The sequence below is a fragment of the Alligator mississippiensis genome, chromosome 7 (assembly GCF_030867095.1).
Source record: "Alligator mississippiensis isolate rAllMis1 chromosome 7, rAllMis1, whole genome shotgun sequence".
In the NCBI taxonomy this organism is placed as follows: domain Eukaryota; kingdom Metazoa; phylum Chordata; order Crocodylia; family Alligatoridae; genus Alligator; species Alligator mississippiensis.
This window is the reverse complement of record NC_081830.1, coordinates 37,301,582-37,320,822: the sequence shown is the minus strand read 5'-3', so window position 1 is coordinate 37,320,822 and position 19,241 is coordinate 37,301,582. Positions and strand designations below refer to the sequence as shown.

The 19,241-nt window shown below is 43.0% G+C and overlaps 2 protein-coding genes across 5 annotated transcripts in view; one reads left to right on the top strand and one right to left on the bottom strand.

Moving 5' to 3' along the window:
* Positions 1-19,241, top strand: part of FARP2 (FERM, ARH/RhoGEF and pleckstrin domain protein 2) — a 154,610-nt gene that overhangs the window by 129,925 nt on the left and 5,444 nt on the right. For 3 of the 4 annotated variants that reach the window (XM_059730827.1, XM_006267051.4, XM_059730826.1), the window contains exons 17-26: positions 149-230; positions 1,103-1,340; positions 5,624-5,754; positions 6,297-6,365; positions 6,758-6,847; positions 7,888-7,970; positions 12,802-12,920; positions 13,698-13,861; positions 16,779-16,886; positions 18,848-18,999. In XM_059730827.1, the coding sequence (XP_059586810.1) occupies positions 149-230; positions 1,103-1,340; positions 5,624-5,754; positions 6,297-6,365; positions 6,758-6,847; positions 7,888-7,970; positions 12,802-12,920; positions 13,698-13,861; positions 16,779-16,886; positions 18,848-18,999 (1,236 nt within the window). Of the gene's footprint in view, positions 1-148; positions 231-1,102; positions 1,341-5,623; positions 5,755-6,296; positions 6,366-6,757; positions 6,848-7,887; positions 7,971-12,801; positions 12,921-13,374; positions 13,862-16,778; positions 16,887-18,847; positions 19,000-19,241 lie in introns of those variants that run through there. The other variant, XM_059730828.1, reaches the window with a different exon arrangement.
* The window catches only part of STK25 (serine/threonine kinase 25), a 51,555-nt gene continuing 33,916 nt past the window's right edge, over positions 1,603-19,241 (bottom strand). The window contains exons 12-13 of the mRNA XM_019499834.2: positions 18,528-18,604; positions 1,603-2,682 (exon numbers count right to left, since the gene is read on the bottom strand). Coding sequence (XP_019355379.1) covers positions 2,657-2,682; positions 18,528-18,604 — 103 coding nt within the window. The 3' untranslated portion in view covers positions 1,603-2,656. The remainder of the gene's footprint in view (positions 2,683-18,527; positions 18,605-19,241) is intronic.

Below are 19,241 nucleotides of genomic sequence, written 5' to 3'. Positions count from 1 at the left end.
GTTGTCTCCTTTTTATTATCTAAGAGTTCTTTCAGTATATGCAGATTCCTGAAAAGCCTTGCTTAAAAATAGCCTCAGAAGTAACTAAGACAATCCAGGGCCTTCAGCTTAGCACAATTTCCATATTACTTGTCTGCATGTCTTTCAGGGAAGGACGGTCCAGTGCTCATGTGAAAGGAGATTACCAGCGGATTGGAGATGTCATGCTCAGGAACATGCATGCATTGAAGGTAGAAAAAAGTTCTGACTCTTCCAATTCTGAGAGGTTGAATGCATTGCCTCCTACTGACAAGGACAGTTCCACTTGGAGAAATTCATCAGTTGATTATGGCTTGGAAACCCATCTAAATAAAAATTTCTGTGTCCTCTTACTGGTTTTCAGCAGACTAAGGGTTTGTCTATGTGGGGAAATTAGCCAGTGTATATGTATAATATAATTATTCCTCTCTAGTTACACTAGTAAAAATCCCCCATAGAGATATGCTATTCAGGATAAAAGTGACTTTAATCCAGAATAAATACTATGCTTTTTTATTACTCCAAATAATTATTCCAGAATAAAGTAACTTTTATTCAGAGTAGAGTGTTTTCAGGAGGGAGGGTTATAGTGGAATGATAGTGGGAAAATGGCTGAAAATTTTCTAGAAAATCACCGTCTAAGACAGACATCTGCCAGAGAAAATTTCAGCCTGTGGAATTTAAATTTTGGCAGATTTACAGAAAAGTGAAAAATAGGATCATATAATACTTAATGTTAGTCAAGTTTAATAATCCTACCAGTTCCTCTGATAAAATATAGAGGTACACACATACATGATAAGTATCTTTAGAACAAGAACGAGCCAGCCACATTTGAACATATTTACAGATTTTTAATAAAGTCAAAACATATAAATAATATACTTCATGTTGATTTTTGCAAGTAATTAGGCAAGTTTTTATATAATGTAATTCAGGATGTATTGTAAATAAAACCAGGGGTCAAAGGCAGAAGGCTATTCCACATTGACTCTCTTTTTCATATCTATTTTTAAATTAAGACAGCGTTAGGAGATATTCTCCTTTGATTCTAGTCATTCTTGTGTCTGTTGTGATCCAACAGGAGTTTACCAGCTACTTGCAGAAACACGATGAGGTTCTGACAGAACTGGAGAAAGCAACCAAGCGCTTAAAGAAACTGGAAATGGTTTATAAGGAGTTTGAACTACAGAAGGTTTGCTACCTGCCACTCAACACTTTCCTGCTCAAGCCCATCCAAAGGCTTATGCACTATAAACTAATCCTGGGGAGACTTTGCAAGCATTACACGACTGAACACCGGGACTATGCTGATTGCAGGAGTGAGTGACAAAACTGTTATGCAGATGATAGCTAGAGCTCTATTCTATTTATTGGTATTTGTGCCTCAGTGTTTCTTGCTGGATAAAAAGTATTACAGCTCAGAACAAAAGCAACTTTTCTTCCTTTCCCTAAAAAATGTTGTTAGGCACACAACTTACCTTCTCGCTCTCTCTCTTGTTCTCTTCCCCACACTCTGTCTCACTTTCTCATGCACATACCCACACACGCATGCTGGCAAACAAACGAGCCACAGATCGAGAGTTAAAATAGAGGCAATGATTTTATTTCATGAAGGTGTCAGTTGCTCACTCAGGTATGAAGATAGGGGCCTGTAAAAACTTTGTTTTAAGATTTACAATACAGTGGAGATACATTTTTCTTTTAATGGGTACAAAGCATCCCAGTCCCTTAGGTTTTGAAAGCTGCAGCCGAAGTATATCTTTCTCTTATGAAGAAGTATTTTGTTACCTTTTCTTTATGGGCTTTACAATGCCTTTTAGGTTTGAGACATTCTTCAGAGCTATAAGTCATATTTAGTATCAACTGCATCCTTTCAACGTTTCTCCTTCCAGCAAAGGGTTCAGGTGGCCTCTAGATTACCCATCCAGTTTGTGGGATCAGCACCATGCAGACAACTGTCTAGCAGTGAGTTTTCTTTGCAGCAGACCCCATGTTTTTCATCTTAACAGAAGACCTCCTTTGCCTTTTATTTAGCCTCCCTTCAGTACTACTGGCAGATGCCATTTTAGCTTTCCAAGAACAGGGAGTCTCTCTCTGAATAGCTACCTCTTTGTTCAGCTGCTACTGGGAGACGTCAGAGGGCTATACTCATGAGTGGAGTTGATGGACCCTGAAGTTGGCATGGCCTTTGAGCAGACCTGTGCAGATGGGATCACTTTGTGATCATCTCCAAATGCTGGTGTGATTAGAAGCAACTTTCTCCAGGCTATGAAGGAGCTCATGTCTCTAGGTAGCCTTCTGCTTCTGGACACTGTCAGAGCAGCCTGTTAGTTCACTACAGTATATTTCACATCTCTTTAGTACTCTCTACTTCACCCTTATGCAGGTGACTCCCACTGTTAAAAGCTACTGGTTTCAACATGGTAAAGCAGCAAAAAGCAGCACAGGAACAAAGGAAAATGGTATGAAGGCCATCCAGTGATGTTCAGTGCACCCTAACACTGAGTATAGGTAGGCCCATCAGAGCAGAGAAATAAATCCTCCATTAACACCAAGTCAATGATACAGTCAAACCACTGCCAGAACCACAGTTCTGTATCCATTTTTTTCTGCAGAATCTGATTTGCATGAAGAATTATCTTTGGTTCCATCTCTCAATTCCTGAAGGAAAAGAAGCAATTATTAAAGCTTCAGGGCTGGAGGAGCTAGCAAGTCATTCACTTTACTTGGGAGCCTATGTCCTTTCCTCTGTAGTGAGCCATCAACATGTGATAGACTGCAAAGGGAGGCTGGTTAAGTCACCTGACTGTACACCGCACTTCAGGCCATGAAGTCTGCCTTCTGAATATACCTACTGACGTTGGATACCTGAGGGGTTTTAGAGATTTATTTGTGAGCCACAAGAAAAAAAATCACAAGCTACATAGTTACGTGGAGTTAAAAATGTAAGGACAAGCAGGGGAAAGAAAGCTTTGGATGGCATTTGATAAGTGGAGCAGGGCTTGTACCATAGGATCCTTTTCAGCAAAGTGCATATTGCCACATATTGGAACTAATACACCTTTTAGGTCTGTGTGTGTCTATAGAAAAAAAATGGAATCCAGGCCTGTTAGGCTGTATGCCCTTTAACTAGACATACAAATCAGACCCTATGGTTTCCATTGAGTTTTTGGAGAGGAATTGAGTGGATCCAGAAGGTGTGTAATGGTGCAGTTGCACCTCCCTTTGATTCCTGGTTCACCCGAAGTTTAAAACTGGCAGTGGCAGCAGCATTTCTATTCAAGCAGCAGTGAGGCAGTCACTTGACTTCATGGCTTATTATAATCTACCTGATTCCTTCTAAACTCTTCATTCCACAGGTGTTAATGACCCTCTCTCCTTTTTAATGGTCTAAATGTTCCATTAATTAAGCTATTCTTTCTTCTGCAATTCTGCTGTCTGGTAGCTGCTCCTGGTAATGTAGCTCCTATTACACAGCCCTGCAGGCTTTTTTAACTCTAGCTACCTCAAGTGGGGAAACATTAACTCAGGTGAACAGTTGTTCAGGTGTGGAAATAACTTCCAGTGAAGCATTGGATGCACTGTCAAGATGCTCAAGACAGCTTTATTTTCTTTTATGAATCTCAAAGAGATGTACATTCAATTCTAATGACTACAGGACTAAAGAAACAACACATTTTGACTATTTTTGTCTAGTTTGTTCTGTTTTTAAATACATAATACATGATATAGCAAATTAATGCTCATTCCAATGAAAGTTATACTTGTTTTGTTTTGATCTCAAACTCAATAATATAGCCCCATGCCCCCATAATAATAGTGAAGCTTCTTGTTTCTTTCTATGTGGAGAAAAATGTGTTGTGTTACATCCAATGATGCACCACAGCATCTGCACCCCACTTTTCAAAATCCTAGATTCCCCCATGGGAGGAATATCTTGTGCACTGTGATTGAAAAGGAAGGTAATGCCACAGCTGCCCCCCCCCTCCCCCCCCGCTTTTGCCCCCAAGAATACATACCTTAGTGGTTATGTTCATTTCACATGCCACTATTCCAGGCATAAGTGTTACCAAATGGGCCTCAGAGAGAAATTACCAGCTAATTTCCTTTCTTTTGAATAGCATGCCCAATAATGCTTTCCTCTCTTGAGCAAATGTATAGCAATAAGATGTCCCTTTTGGGCAAGTAAGATTAAAATATTGGGTAATCTCTATGGACTTTGCAACCTACCCAGAGGAACTCTGAATGGGTATAAAGGAAGAGCAGTTCTAATATTAGCTCCTGTGATTGACCCCTCTGGAGACTGGATGCCTTCTCTTCCTGGCTAAGGCAGGCAAGCTCAAATACAAATTTGCTTATCAGAAAAACAGAATGCATTAGTGGATAATTATTTTGTCTCCTGGCAGGGCTTATAAAAAACATTGGTGTGCTCATTCTGCTGATTCAGCAACATTTAAACCAGTGGTTCTCAACCTTTTTAGATTTAAGGCACCCTTCAGAAAATGTCAGCTCTTAGTTTTCACTTGTTTTTTTTATCACAGAAAAATACTAGAGCAATTCTTCTGTTGCAAAGAACACAGAAAGTCCACAACAGGTCAGAATGGTTTTAACACCATGGATGCCTACTTGAAATCTCTGGGTTTATCTTGGGAAGTATGTTTGGATACCTAACACTGCTAGTATTGTGTGGCACCCCACCACACCCTGGTTGAGAGTCACTGAATTAAATGTTGATAATAGTAGTCTGCAGAAAGAGCTTTTGCTTAAAATGGTGTAACCTCAAATTGCTAAATAAATCAATCTAATTAATTCCAACACAATTAGAATAATAAAATAGAAAATGCCAATTGGAGGAACATACAACTGGCAAGAATGTTTTTAACTTCAAATCATAATTCTACTTTTAGCTTGTGTGTTAAAATCAGTTTTTTAAAAATCCTTTCAGCCCTCCAGCTTGGGGCTTTTTCAGTCTTCTACCATATTCTGGGACAGTGTCCCCCCCATAACACCAACATTACTTTCCAAAGTGCAATTCCTATTTGGGACAATATATTAACTGCTAGTAGAAGAGGAAGCAAAAGAAAATACTGTTCTATTTTCGTGGAAAAATCTGTCATTCCCCAAAGCTTCTCTTCTACCTTTGACAGAAGTTAGTACTTTTAACCAAGTTGGAAAATTAGCTTGTTTTGCTCGGCGGAACAAAGTATGGATTTTTTTTTTTAAGTAGCTTCCTCATGTATGTATTTAAATGTAGCAAACTGTGTGCCCTGCAATGTTATGAGTCTCTGGTTTATTAGTTTCCCATAATTATGAAGTCATCACTGACAAAGATTGTTACTTCTATCTTTCAAACCCAAGGGCTGGTTGCAAGGTAGTTGCTTGTGGTTTTCCAAAGTGTATTTGTCAAGTAATCACCAGAAACACATCAGTATTCTAAAGCTGCAACTAAGCACCATGTGATTATAATGTGTGTGTTTAAAATTACATTAATCAATTTCAACCTTTCACTGTCGTGTTGGAAAGTAACCAATGATAAAACGTTATCAAACTGCTGGTTTGGTCTCCAGTGCATTGACCTGTGTTGTCCTGGCTTCTCCTGTAGGTGCACTAAAGGAGGTCACAGAGATGACATCCCAGCTGCAGCACAGCTTGATCCGCTTGGAGAATTTCCAGAAACTGACAGAACTGCAGCATGATTTGGTCGGCATTGATAACCTCGTTGTACCTGGGAGGGTAGGTAACTTTCTTTGCTTAACTTCCAGAGCCTTTGATTGCTTGAGAACATTCCAGTAACATTTACCTATTGCAGATTTGCCATAGCATATTTTTTTACATATATCAGGTCACTCTTCATGAAAAGCCCCTGTAGTGCTTCAGCCTAGATTTATTTATGTTCCAGTCTTATGTTCTAAGTATGGCAGATAGTAAGGAGGTGCTATGCACAGCCCTGAGATCAGAGGCAGAAGGACCTCATGTCACCCAACAGTGACTGGATTGGCCAAAAACAATGCATAGAAAACAACAGTGATGAGAGAGGCCTCTGTAAAAGCAAGCGTTCAAAGTGTTAAATTTGGCCTTGCATATTCATGCCTTTTGGGAATGGGGAGCAGGGTTAGCTCCTAGACATTATTTTTGTACTTGACATGTATCCATTAGCAGAACAACACATCATACACTGCATAGATAACGTGGTGGTGAAGTAAAATGGGATACAAGTGTGTAGTAGCCATTAGTCTAGAAAAGCTCTGTGTAACGTTTCTTTTTTCCCCCTGCAGGAGTTTATCCGCGAGGGTTGCTTGTACAAGCTTACAAAAAAGGGTTTACAACAGAGGATGTTCTTTCTGGTGAGTGCATTCTTTCTGTTGACATTCCCTGCCTTTGAGGCACAGCTGTAAATCAAACTTTGTTTTTCAGAAGCTGAGATGTTGCAGTGTTGATGAGAATCAACAGGCTTTAACAAAGTGTCACTTCAAGTTTTTCATGATATGTAGAGGATGGTGGCAGCAAATTATATACAAAGGATGATTGTTTACCCACCAGGGAGGTAGGAAACTCAAGAAGCATGTCGCTGTTGAGCTCCAGTAGAGAACTAAAGCCATTGTTTTAACAGAAATAGACAAAATTGGGAAAAACTATATTGTTGTGCTTCCAAAAGATGCAATAAAAAAATCTGCGGGGGAAAAAATCCCTGGCTCTGTCCTTTAAACCTATGGGTTCTATTTCTCTCTTTTTTCAGTTCTCAGATATGTTACTATACACAAGCAAAGGAGTTACGGGTACCAATCAGTTTAAAATTCATGGACAACTTCCTCTCCATGGCATGCTGGTAAGTAGTTTCTTTAAATGCATACCACAGTATTGGTTAAAGAACTAAACTATTGCACACCCAGGTAGGTTGGAGCATTTGCTTTATGTAGTTATGACCTAAAATCTCAACTGCTAGCTAGGAGTAAGGTGCTCACAAACTACTGAAAGCAGCCTCACTGCCAGTTTTGCCAGCATGGTGACTATGGACTACACCAGGGGTAGGCAATGTTTTTTGGCCAGAGTGCCGAAAAAACCGCAATGTCTACCTTGGAAGGTGCTGGAATGCTGACATGCCAGAGGCCAGAGCAGTTGGTTGCAGCCTCTCAGCTGCAGCTGGCCCACGGAGCCTGGTCTGCTTGCAGCAGGGCTTGCAGCCTCCCAGCCACCTGCTGGGAGCAGCCTGGGCTCTGTGGCTGGCAGCAGCTGCTTAGAGCCCAGGCTGGCAGTGGTGTGCCGAGCAAAATGGCCTTGCGTGCCGTCCTTGGCACACGTGCTGGGGGTTACTGATCCCTAGACTAGACCTTTGCCCATATGTTAAACAATGAGCAGTCTGGAGACAATAGGCTTGTTCTCTTCCCTCTGCTAGCAAAGCAGTTAGAAGGTATACTTTGCCTAACTGTTTTCTCATCATTGTCTGAGGCTGATCATGCAATGCTGAACAGCACTGAACATTACTTTTTGCACCTGGATACAATATTGTCCATACTCTCCCTCCTCTCTCTTCTAATGCAGCTGTTCTTTCTCTGTGTTTGGTTTGCAGCTAATAGTACTGGATCCTCCGGTAAGTAATGAGCTGAACTCCAACTTAGAGTTTCTCCTTTCCAAAGCCACTGGCTTTAGCTGTCATACAGTTACAGATGTGACACTAGCATCAAACCTAGATTTTTATGTAGAGCCAAAATAGACTTGAAGTAGAGAGAGTGCTTTTGAAGTAGGTGATTCACACTTGTTGCAGCTGTTCAGTCATACTTTGAATGGAGTTCCTAGCCAACCAGAGATTGGGTACAACCCAGTAGGCTGTGAGTGATGAGAGAAACCTTTTTTCTTCCCTTGGTGCAGGTGGAAGAGAGTGAGAATGAATGGTCTGTCCCCCACTGCTTCACAATCTATTCTGCTCAGAAAACCATAGTAGTGGCTGCAAGGTAAGCGTTTCCTTTTCCTGTGCTGCAAGCAAGGTAATATACACTTTCTCTTAGACCCCTTGGATGTAAAGTTTGACCACTGGTTGCTGGAGCTAAGTCCTCTGGAAAGCAAAATTGTAAAAATAAACACTTCTCAGAGCTTCTCTGCCTTTCTTAATGCCATGCTGCTGCAGGAAAGTGTTTAATTTGACCAATAAAGAGACAGCAACAGTGGTGACATTGCCAGCACATCATTTCTCAAGTCTGCCTTGAAAATCCTTTTAACCAATTGCTGTTCAGCAGGGGAAAAAGGGAACAGTACCAGCAAGATCATCACTGAACCAAAAAAACCCATTAAATTCCAGAACAGGCCGGAGGAGCGAGCAGTGTAGAGTTCCTGCGTTTTCCCTACGTCAGGAAACGAAACATGGTATCAGGGACAACTGACAAAGAAAGCAAGCTGCTTTTCCACTTAAGCTATTTCCTCTATTAGAAAATTCAGTGTTCATGGTTATTCCACTCCCTGATGGACAGTGCAACAATAAATATTGCCTTCCCATCCTTCCTTAGGTTACAGCTTCTGGACAAACAGTAAAAGGAACACTACATCCCATGATTTGCTAACAGACGTGTTGTTCCTATACAACAGTCACCGCTTTACCCTTTGATTTTTTGGGGTTTTTTTAAACAGTTAAATAACCTTCATGCTGGATTTTGTCATTTTATTTAGTTGCTAATTGAGCAAGTCTCCAGATAACATAGTTTGATTTTTGTCTGGGCAGGTAGTGCACAGCTGAGCTTGGAACATTGTATGTCAGTTGTACAAGGCAAAACCTATACAGTTAATTGATAAATGGGTAAAAAAAACCCAACCACCAAACAAACAGGATGTGTAAAGTGGTTAAGTGACCCAACAGGCTTTGACATATGGAAAAATGCACAAATTAAACCTGATTGAAATGAAAGTGATTTGATGATTAGAGAAGGAGAAAGTCTAGCATTCTACCTTTCTCTTCATCTTAAATCCCCTATTCTGCACTGGTCCGGTCCTGCAGGGACAAACCAGGAAAGCCAAGGCTGCAACTGAACTCCAACTAGCTTTGAGTATCAAGGACAATAAAAAGTCCTTTTTCAGATATGTGGGGAGCCAGAGGAAAAGCAGGGGCAACGCTGGACCCCTGCTGAACCAGATGGGGCAACTGACAACTGACGCCCAGGAAAAAGCCAACCTATTAAATGGGTACTTTGAGTCAGTCTTTCATCAGTCCCATGGGACGCCCATGCCCACTATGGGACAGGGAGGTCCGGATGAGGGAGATCCCCTGCCCTCCATCAATGCTGACCTCATGAAGGAACACCTTGAGAGGCTGGACACCTTCAAGTCAGGCTGACAGTCTACACCTCAGGGTACTCAAGGAGCTGGCGAGCATCATAGCCCAGCCCCTGGCACGGATCTTCGAGAGCTCGTGGCGCTCTGGTGAAGTGCCCAAAGACTGGAAAAAGGCCAATGTGGTGCCTATCTTCAAGAAAGGGAGTAAAGTGGATCCGGCAAACTACAGGCCCATCAGCCTGACCTCTATCCCGGGGAAGGTCTTAGAAAAGTTTCTTAAAGAGGCCATCCTTAATGAACTGGCCGACGCCAACATCCTGAGTGATAGCCAGCATGGGTTTGTTGCGGGTAAATCTTGCTTGACCAATCTCATTTCCTTTTATGACCAGAGACCTATCGCCTGGACAAGGGAGAAGAGATTGATGTCATATATCTTGACTTCAAAAAAGCTTTTGATCTGGTATCCCATGATCACCTCTTGGCGAAACTGGCCAATTGTGGCCTTGGGTCCACCATGATCCACTGGCTGGGGAATTGGCTCTGTGGTCGGACCCAGAGGGTGGTAATTGATGCAAGTCAATCATCGTGGTGCCCTGCGACCAGTGGGGTCCCCCAAGGCTCGGTCCTCGGACCTGTATTGTTCCAACATCTTCATTAATGATGTGGACATTGGAGTCAGAAGTGGACTGGCCAGGTTCGCCAATGACACCAAACTTTGGGGAAAAGCATCCACACCTGAAGACAGGAGGGTGATCCAGGCTGACCTGGACAGACTCAGCAAATGGGCGGACAAGAACCTGATGATGTTTAACACTGAAAAATGCAAGGTTCTCCACCTTGGGAGGAAAATCCTGCAGTATCCTTATAGGCTCAGCAGTGCTACACTGGCTAGCACTATGGAAGAAAGAGACATGGGGGTCATCATTGACCACAAGATGAACATGAGTCTGCAGTGCGATGCTGCGGCTAGTAAAGCAACCAAAACACTGGCTTGCATCCATAGATGCTTCTCAAACAAATCCCAGGATGTCATTCTCCCCTTGTACTCAGCCTTGGTGAGGCCACAGCTGGAGTACTGCGTCCAGTATTGGGCCCCACAATTCAAAAGGACGTGGAGAAGCTTGAGAGAATTCAGAGAAGAGCCACGCGCATGATCAGAGGTCAGGGAAGCAGACCCTACAACGAGAGGCTGAGAGCCATGGGACTCTTTAGCCTGGAAGAGCACAGGCTCAGGGGTGATCTGATGGCCACCTATAAGTTTATCAGGGGTGACCACCAGTATCTGGGGGAACGTTTGTTCCCAAGGGATGATGAGGTTGAACGGTCATAAACTCCTGCAAAACCGTTTCAGGCTGGGCATAAGGAAGAATTTCTTTACTGTCCAAAGCCCCAAGGTCTGGAATAGCCTGCCATCGGAGGTGGTTCAAGCACTTACATTGAACACCTTCAAGAGAAAATTGGATGCTTATCTTGCTGTGATCCTATGACCCCAGCCGTCTTCCTGCCCCTCAGGCCGGGGGCTGGACTCGATGATCTTCCAAGGTCCCTTCCAGCCCTAATATCTATGAAATCTATGAGAATTTAGATGGATTTTAGCATGCTCAAATGATGCAGACAAATGATGAAGAATTCATGGCCCTTAATTGAGAGGTTTATTCTTTTTTATACTTTTACAGTTATTTATTCAGTTAGTTGCATCGCTCTTAATGTTAGCAAAACCTGTTGACACATACACGTGAAATTCAGTTTTGAATGGCTTTGTAGTTAGTTATATCTTTGCATGCTCACAAAAGAATTAAAGGTTTTTGAGTTCTTGTCTACCTGAAAATGTCTGCTTTTTTCCCCTAAGGGTAACTATTTCAGAATTGTATGAGACAGAAAGTGCTTTGAAATATTCTTCAAATTGGAAAAGTAAACACTTTTTTTCCCAGTCTGTCACAACTTGGAAATAGTGTAAAGGATTTTTTCTTAAACTTTCCAGAAAAAATCACTTCTGGGCTGAAACCAAATGTGGATTTTTTTTCAGTTTGAAGGGAAACATTTTCAGAAAGGGATGAGTTACTGAATAGAAGCGGCTACAAAGAACCATCAAACTGTACAGAGTGCAACCAAATAGCCAGTACAAGTGTCTAAACAATAAAACAAGTATTTACACAAATCCCTGCCATACCCACAGTGAACTAAAAAAACCCCAAAAAACTGAAAGCCATGCCTTCTCCTAATTCTAAGGGGAAAAACTGTTGTGGCAATCAGTCTAGCAAATTTAGCTCTACAAATGTGACCTGTAGAATTCTTACCCAGTAATCATGGCATCATCTACATAATCTACAAATGGTTTTCATGTGCTCTGAAATAAATCCTTGCTATACCTGCATTCTGGGTTACTTGCTCAAGATGAAAGCTAAAGCTCAGCTAGCTACTCTTTTCAAAAGGAGTACCATCCTTCAGGTAGCCTCAGTATCATATTTTTCAGTGTCATTATACGCATCCATGTCCAAGGTGCTCTTTAATGTAGTATCTTCAGGCAAAAAATGTCTTTCTGTTTTTTTGGTCAAAAGCCAGAGCAGCCATAAAGCACATATGAAGAATGATGGTGGTCTTCCTTGTCCTTTCGTTCCAGCACAAATGTGTGGCTTCGTACAGGAACTGACAGTTCTAACATACCATCCCAAGATTTGGCTGTGTCTATGCAATTTTGTTCTGCTCTTTATAGATCAAGTACATTTTTTAAATTGTTGTCTTAAACTGGCACCTTGCACTGCTGCATAATCATGAACTCAATTTTTTTCTTTCTCTCAATTCCTTTTTTTTAGTCAAATATATTGCAGGAGACCATTACAATATATCCAAAATATCTCAGATTCTCAGTGACCACAACATGTAATTCTCTTCCTTATTGGACAGGCCAGATCACCTTCAGAGATGCTACATATGGAATTGTTTAGAGCAGTGGTTACCCATTAAAAGTCAGCTTTTGCCCACAGTCACCCCACAGTAACACCTGAAGTCACCGTTTCCCCCTTGTCTGTAGAATATGAGACATTTGTGGTAAGGTTGATAAGTTAGTAAGTGTTGATTTTATTTTAAAGTGATTTGTCCTGTAAAATTTTCCATGCCATCTCCCTTGAGAATAGCATTGTAGCTCAGGTAGGAGGGAACTGGTATTTCTTTTGGTGTGTTTTAAATTCAGAAGAAACATGGTACATAACTTTACATTTCATTGCTACTGGATAGGATGGGCCAATGAGTGTGGCCACCAGGCACTGCAGGCCCAGGCTGACTTCAAAGGGCAGGAGTGAAGAAGAATGAAAACTGCAGGAATTTAGCACCCCCACAGTTATATGGGCCCTGTAAGAGAAAGCTGCTGCTGTTGCTGTGTGGGTTCACCACAAACCTACAGTTTTGGTGGGGATTCTGTATAGGAAAAGGAGTTGCAAATACTGAAGGCAACAAGCTGAGGGTTCCTCTTGATTGAGGGCAAATATTGCTGTGTTCCAACCAAGATCACTGTCTGTCTTTTAGCACCCGCCTGGAAATGGGGAAGTGGATGGAAGACCTAAACATGGCCATTGAAATAGCCAAGAAATCTACTGAGAACTCTGATGTGTTCCTGGAAAGCTCCGTGTGCAATCGCTCTAACAGTAAGTAGCATTTTCCTCCGTCGTGAATGTGGTGCCGAAGATGCTGTTTATGTTCCCCGCATTCTTTCTGCTGGAGTCTGTGATGTTCATGGTAGATTATATGATGGGTGCAATAACACTAATGAAATGCCCTTTCTTCATGTTACTTAGAATGGATTCTCCTCCATATCTTATCAATACCTTATCTGGTATTTTTGAAATCTGCAGATAGAAGCCTCAGCTTTGGAACAGTACTTAATTTTTTGTAGTCTTAAACCATTTCCTGTTTAGGAGAATTTTCCTCCATTTAACACCACAGCACTTTTTCTATCCAGAGAACCCAGGCATCTTTGATATTGAAGAAGTTCTTTTATATCCCACTGCTCTTACCCATCTCCATGAGCCTTTTGTTATCACAGCCTGTAATAAAGCATGTGCTGTTTCTTGTATCAGTGAATTTTTCTCTGTTCCACAGTGAGAAAGGCCTGTCTCCAAATAAGACACTCTCTGGACAGGACATTGCAAAATACACTTGCTGTTTTTACATGAACACCATTTTCAGTTTAAATGCAGCAGTGGGTCAGACCATTCCCTTCATCCCCAAATGCAGCTTGATCCTGAAGACCAGGGAGAGGTGACAGGTGAGACCTTTCAGGAGCAGTGTAACAAATGCACGGTGACATGTTCTTGTGTTGGGTCAGTTCAGGAAAAAATGAAGATGTTCAGAGGAATCCCTGCTTATATTGCTGTCTGTGCATCACAGCTTTCTAAAACTGCTGCTGAATTCTCCTCCCCCAGGATCCTCTGATGAGGTCTCTCTAGAACAAGAGTCTGAAGATGACATACACTCTTCTCGTAGCTCGCTGGACAGGCAGAGCCACCACCGTGCCAACACTACCATGCACGTGTGCTGGTACCGCAACACGAGCGTCTCCATGACTGACCACAGTGTGGCTGTTGAGGTACCCCACAGGGCACAGCTCTCACCTCTCACTCTGTCTGTCTCAGCTCATTCAGTTCCTGGTCTTCCTCCAGTACATGTCTCTTGTTGCCTTCAATCATTTCTGTGCCATGAGAGCGAGCGACTAAAAAGTCAAATCACATTTGTATGTCTGCTGGTGGTGCATGAGTGCCTGTGTACCCATACGCATGTGTTGCTATTTCCACCAGTTCAAGGAAGTGTTTTTAAGGAATGTGTGAAAGGAAATCTAGGACAGAATTCTTCACTTGTGTTTTCTGCAACCCTCAGAGGAAACTAACTATGCAGTTGGTATATCTCAAGTTGCAGCAAGGGAAGTTTGTTAGATATTAGGAAAATCGTTCTCGCTAGGAGGTTAGTAAAACACTGGAACAGGCTACCCAGAGAGGTTGTGGAATCTCCATCCTTGGAGGTTTTTAAGACCCAGATAGACAAAGCTTTGGCTGGGATGATCTAGTTGGGGATGGTCCTGCTTTGAGCAAGGAGTTGGACTAGATGATCTCCTGAGCTCACTTCCAACCCTAATTTTCTATGTTTCTATTTTATGTGAGGGTCTGACTCTGGGTTACAAAGGCCTGGAGTTGTGTATCCTCTAGATACTCTACTTCCTTTTGTTGTCCCAGCGATGAGCAGATTTTTTCAAGAGTGCCTTTGCATCTTCCTGTCTGTAGGTCGTGCTCACCCCTCGCACACATGACAGAAGAGCTGTTGCGGGAGAATGTCATTTCCCTTTCTGTTTATAAGTGTCCTAAGCTGCATATGCAGCCTTGTGGCCTGCGAGCTAGTGTGTCAGGGTATCAGAACTCACTCTGCCTCAGTTTGTACTGCACTGAAGGCAGGAGTCCACCATGGAGACCTGCAGGGCTTCTCCTGGGAGTTCTGTCCACAGAGCACCGCTCTTGTCATTTCACATCTACATTTGACTCTTGTCTAGGCAGGCAGTTCAATAATCTTTGTTCAGCCAGAACTCTCCTGCCCACCTTTCTTGGGGAGGCAGTTAGCTGTTTTAGACTGAAGTTAGTCAGAAGGAAGGGTAGAGATGCACCTTTATATACTAGGTAAATAAGATATAGAGATATATAGAGAGAAGAAGCTTACATGAACCCAAGTTCACGTCATCAGATGCTGGGAGTCACGGGTGGACCACTCATTAGATTCCCAAATGTAGGAATATGCAGTGGGCAGCATGAAATGGGGAGATCGGAGGAAGAACGCCTTGCATTTGAAAGCTTGTCTAACTTTATCCTGACTGCATAGTTGGTCCTTGCTGCTGGGGCGGGGGGAAATGCATATGCTTTCCATAGCAACTGCAGTTGTTCAAGAGTGCTCTGTCTCACACTTGCAGCTTCCTGCCTTCCCTTGCATTCTACTCTCAATGATTTAGTGGAAGTAATTAAGGCTGGGCATTAAAATAAAGTGCCTAGATTTTCAGTTGGCATACCAGACTAATAGGTTAACTGATGAAATGTTTATTGCCTTTGCATCTGGGTTTGGAGACCAGTTTGTTGTCCAACTGGGAGACAAACTGTATCCCGTTAGAAGGAGGCTGGCTGACCTGTAGGTAAATTTGTGCGAGTCACTACATCACTGTTTGCTATCCAAATGCTGTGACCCTGATTCCACTGGTTCAGCGATACAAAGTCTGAGTTCTCTCAGCACTTTTTGCTTTGACCTGTAGTGTGTATTCTAATGCAATTGTTCTCACATTTCCCTTTCTTTTAACAGATGCTTTTCTTTTGTCACTTTTTTCTTATTCTAAAATGCTGTGTTATCTTTCTCCCTCCCTCTCTTTCTCTTCAGTTTTCTGCTCTCTTGCTGTCTCTCCAGAGCTTCCTCTTCGCTATTCGCTGGGCCAGGCCCAGCGGCCCAACACCGTCACTCATGTTTGCTGGTACCGGAACCAGAGCTTATCCCTGTCTGATTACCTGTGCATGATTCAGGTAAAAACACCTCAGACTCTGAGGGGGTAGAAGGATCCACGTGAGTCCAAGTACAATCTTCCCCTTGCTCTATAGTCACTCCCTGTACCTTCAACGTTGTGCTTGCTCCTGGAGAATGCCCATTCAGGAGCAAAGCTGTAGTGCTTCTTCCAAAACCAGCCCTTGTCCATCAGTCTGTCTAAGGGGCTGTCTCCTTTCTACAGATATGCAATTAATTTGCTGTCATTTCTCCATGTAGGTTAAGCCACATCTGTTCCTCATCACACTGTGCCTGTTCTGCTACTCACATTCCAATTTGCTGCATATTGACTTAAATACTGCTTCCCTGCAGTGTGCTGTCCACTCCTGCCTCAGCTCCGTGTAGTTACTATGTCCTAGTGGGCATCTCAGTCTCTGTCAAGGATCCTTTTTCGTTTGTTCTCCTTGTGTTACATTTTCCAAGTGCTGTCCTGTATTTGCTTCTTCACGTAAACTGAACAACCAGTGTTTTAATAAGCTGTTTTTGTTAGTTCTCAGCTGGAAGACAGGCTGCAAAGGAGGACAGAGCTAAGGCAAGGCTGGTAGGGTGGTCAAAATCATGCACTTCTCAGTGAAGTGTTGAAAGTCTTGAACCAATGCAATTAGAGATTTAGAGACCTCTTCAATAACAGCTGGAGAATAATGATATGATTGAGGTGACACCTGTTTGGCTGAGGTGGTCCTGCATGGGTACATTACTGCTGTGCATGTGTGAAAGGGAGTCACTTTGTGTAGGCGGCACACTGAAGGTGCAGAAAGAGGCTGAGGCACTTCATTGGCAACAGACTATCCAAGAAAGACTGTCCAAGCCCAAGACAGAGCTCTGGGTTAATTAGCTGTTAGATCCAGGAGCATATAAAGTGGTACCACAGCAACCTTTGTTGTCTTCTTGAGAATGGGGATCTGCAATCTCACCTCCATTTTCTTTTCCCTCAATGCCAGAATCAACTCTCAGGATACCTGCTGAGAAAGTTCAAAAACAGCAATGGCTGGCAGAAGCTCTGGGTCGTCTTCACCAACTTTTGCTTGTTCTTCTACAAGACTCACCAGGTAAGCCCACACAAGTCAAGTAAGAACTCTGCGCACTAAAGCAGGGGTTCTCAACCCCTGGCTCATGAGCTAGATCCAGCCCCGGTGCCATGTCATCCAGCCTTCCGGGCTCCCCCAGATCTGTTGGCTATAGCCTTGCATGCTAGATCGGGTTTTGCATGCTAGATTGAGCAGTGTAGGGCCCATTCCTGGTGCATAGAGACTGGGTGGAGGTGGTGTGGGGTCCTCAGAGCTAGACCCCAGCTGCAGAGGCAATGTGGGGCCCCTGGAGCCAGGTGGAGTGCAATCTTGCCCATGGATTGACCCTGCACCATTCATCTGGCCTTCTAGGCCAGAATTGGGAGCACCAATGCAGTAAAGGTTAGAGGTGAGATACTAGATGGAAGACAGAGATACCTCTTTTTAATTCATAGACTTACAGATTCGCAGACATGAGGGCTGGAAAGGACCTCAGAAGATCATCAAGTCCAGCCCCCTGCCCAAAGGGCAGGAAGTCAGCAGAGGTCATAGGATCCCAGCAAGATAAACATCCAAATGTCTCTTGAAGGCGTTCAAAATAGGTGCTTGAACCACCTCCGATGGCAGTCTATTCCAAACCTTGGGGCTCGGACAGTAAAGAAGTTCTTCCTTATGTCCAGCCTGAAATGGTCTGAAATGGTCACGGAGGAGTTTGTGACCATTCGACCTTGTCATCACTTGGGGTGCTCTGGTGAACAAACGTTCCCCTAGATCCTGGTGAGCACCCCTGATGAACTTATAGGTGGCCACCAAATCACCCCTGAGCCTGTGCTTTTCCAGGCTGAAGAGTCCCATAGCGCTCATTCTGTCATCATAAGGTCTGTTTTCCTGACTTCTTATCATGTGCGTGGCTCTTCTCTGGACTCTCTTAAGCTTCTCCATGTCCTTTTTGAATTGTGGAGCCCAAAACTGGACGCAGTACTCCAGCTGTGGCCTCACCAAGGCCAAGTACAATGGGAGAATGATGTCCTGGGATTTGCTTGAGAAGCATCTATGGATGCAAGCCAGCATTTTGCTCACTTTACTAGCTGCAGCATCACATTGAAGGCTCATGGTCATCTTGTGGTCAGTCATGACCCCCAAGTCCCTTTCATCCAAAGTGCTAGTCAGCGTAGCACTGCCGAGCCTATAAGCATGCTGCGGGTTTTTCCTCCCAAGGTGGAGAACTTCTCCTCTAAGTGCACTTTATAATAACCCATCATGTTCGCTGAAGGCAGCAAATGTGGCAAGAAAAAATAGCAGGCAGTAATTAACGGAGCCAGTTTATATAAGGTTAAGAACCTTTTTCACACCACTTTAATTGGGATATCCTGTTTTGTAAGTGGCATTGATCTGTAGAGCGTTAGGGACAAGTGTCTCTTGGTGTTGCAGCTAATAAAGTTCAGGAGAGTTAATGAGACTTTTGTTTCTACTTTTCCTTTTCCCTTCTCCCAATTCCAGTTGGTTTGCCCTCCTTCCTTTTACATCTCCGCTCAACTAACATTTTGAAATAAGCCTCAGGAGTTGCTGTAATTCTGGAGTGGTCTCTCCGTCTTTCTATAATGAATGTTGCCAGCCGGCTAATAGCACCTTTGGACCTTGTTAACTAAAATAAACTTATTTTACATTGTTAGGGCTTCTCACCTGGAGGATCAGGCATTGCTGGGAGGATCATCTTTGCTTTAGTGTTGGAGTAGTGCAAAGGGGGGGAATTCAGGAGACTAAAAAACAAGAGAATAGAGACATGTCATTTTATTCCCATAATTGAGCCACTTGGAGAAATTTTCATCATTATTTACAATATAAAGAGACTTCATGGGATAAAAAGGCAGTTCTTGTCCATCTAAAAGTGAGTAAAGCCATTCCTGAAAGTATGGTAAGAAAAGGCAAACGCATCCTCTCACTCTGCACTGTCCATAGAGGATGGCCTTCACTAAGACCTGTGCTGTCTGGCTGTGTTTCAGGATGATTATCCATTGGCCAGTCTCCCACTCCTTGGATACACAGTCAGCACCCCAGTGGAGGCAGATGGCATCCAGAAAGACTACGTCTTCAAGCTGCAGTTCAAATCCCATGTGTACTTTTTCAGGGCTGAGAGCAAGTACACCTTTGAAAGGTAAAGTCATGCCCCCACATCCATTTCAGAGTGTAACATTTGTTTTATTCACAGACTGCTAATCCAGAGTTGGGATTTGAGAGCCTAATCTTTGTTCCTGTAGACAAGCCAAGTGACTTTGTGAATCATATTCTGGAGAAGCAGGGCAGAATGCAAATATTATGTACTAGGTAGGGTATTCTTAAAGGTTGCAATGGCCCCTCTGGTCACTACTTCCTCTGTGATCAGTTCTGTGATCACTA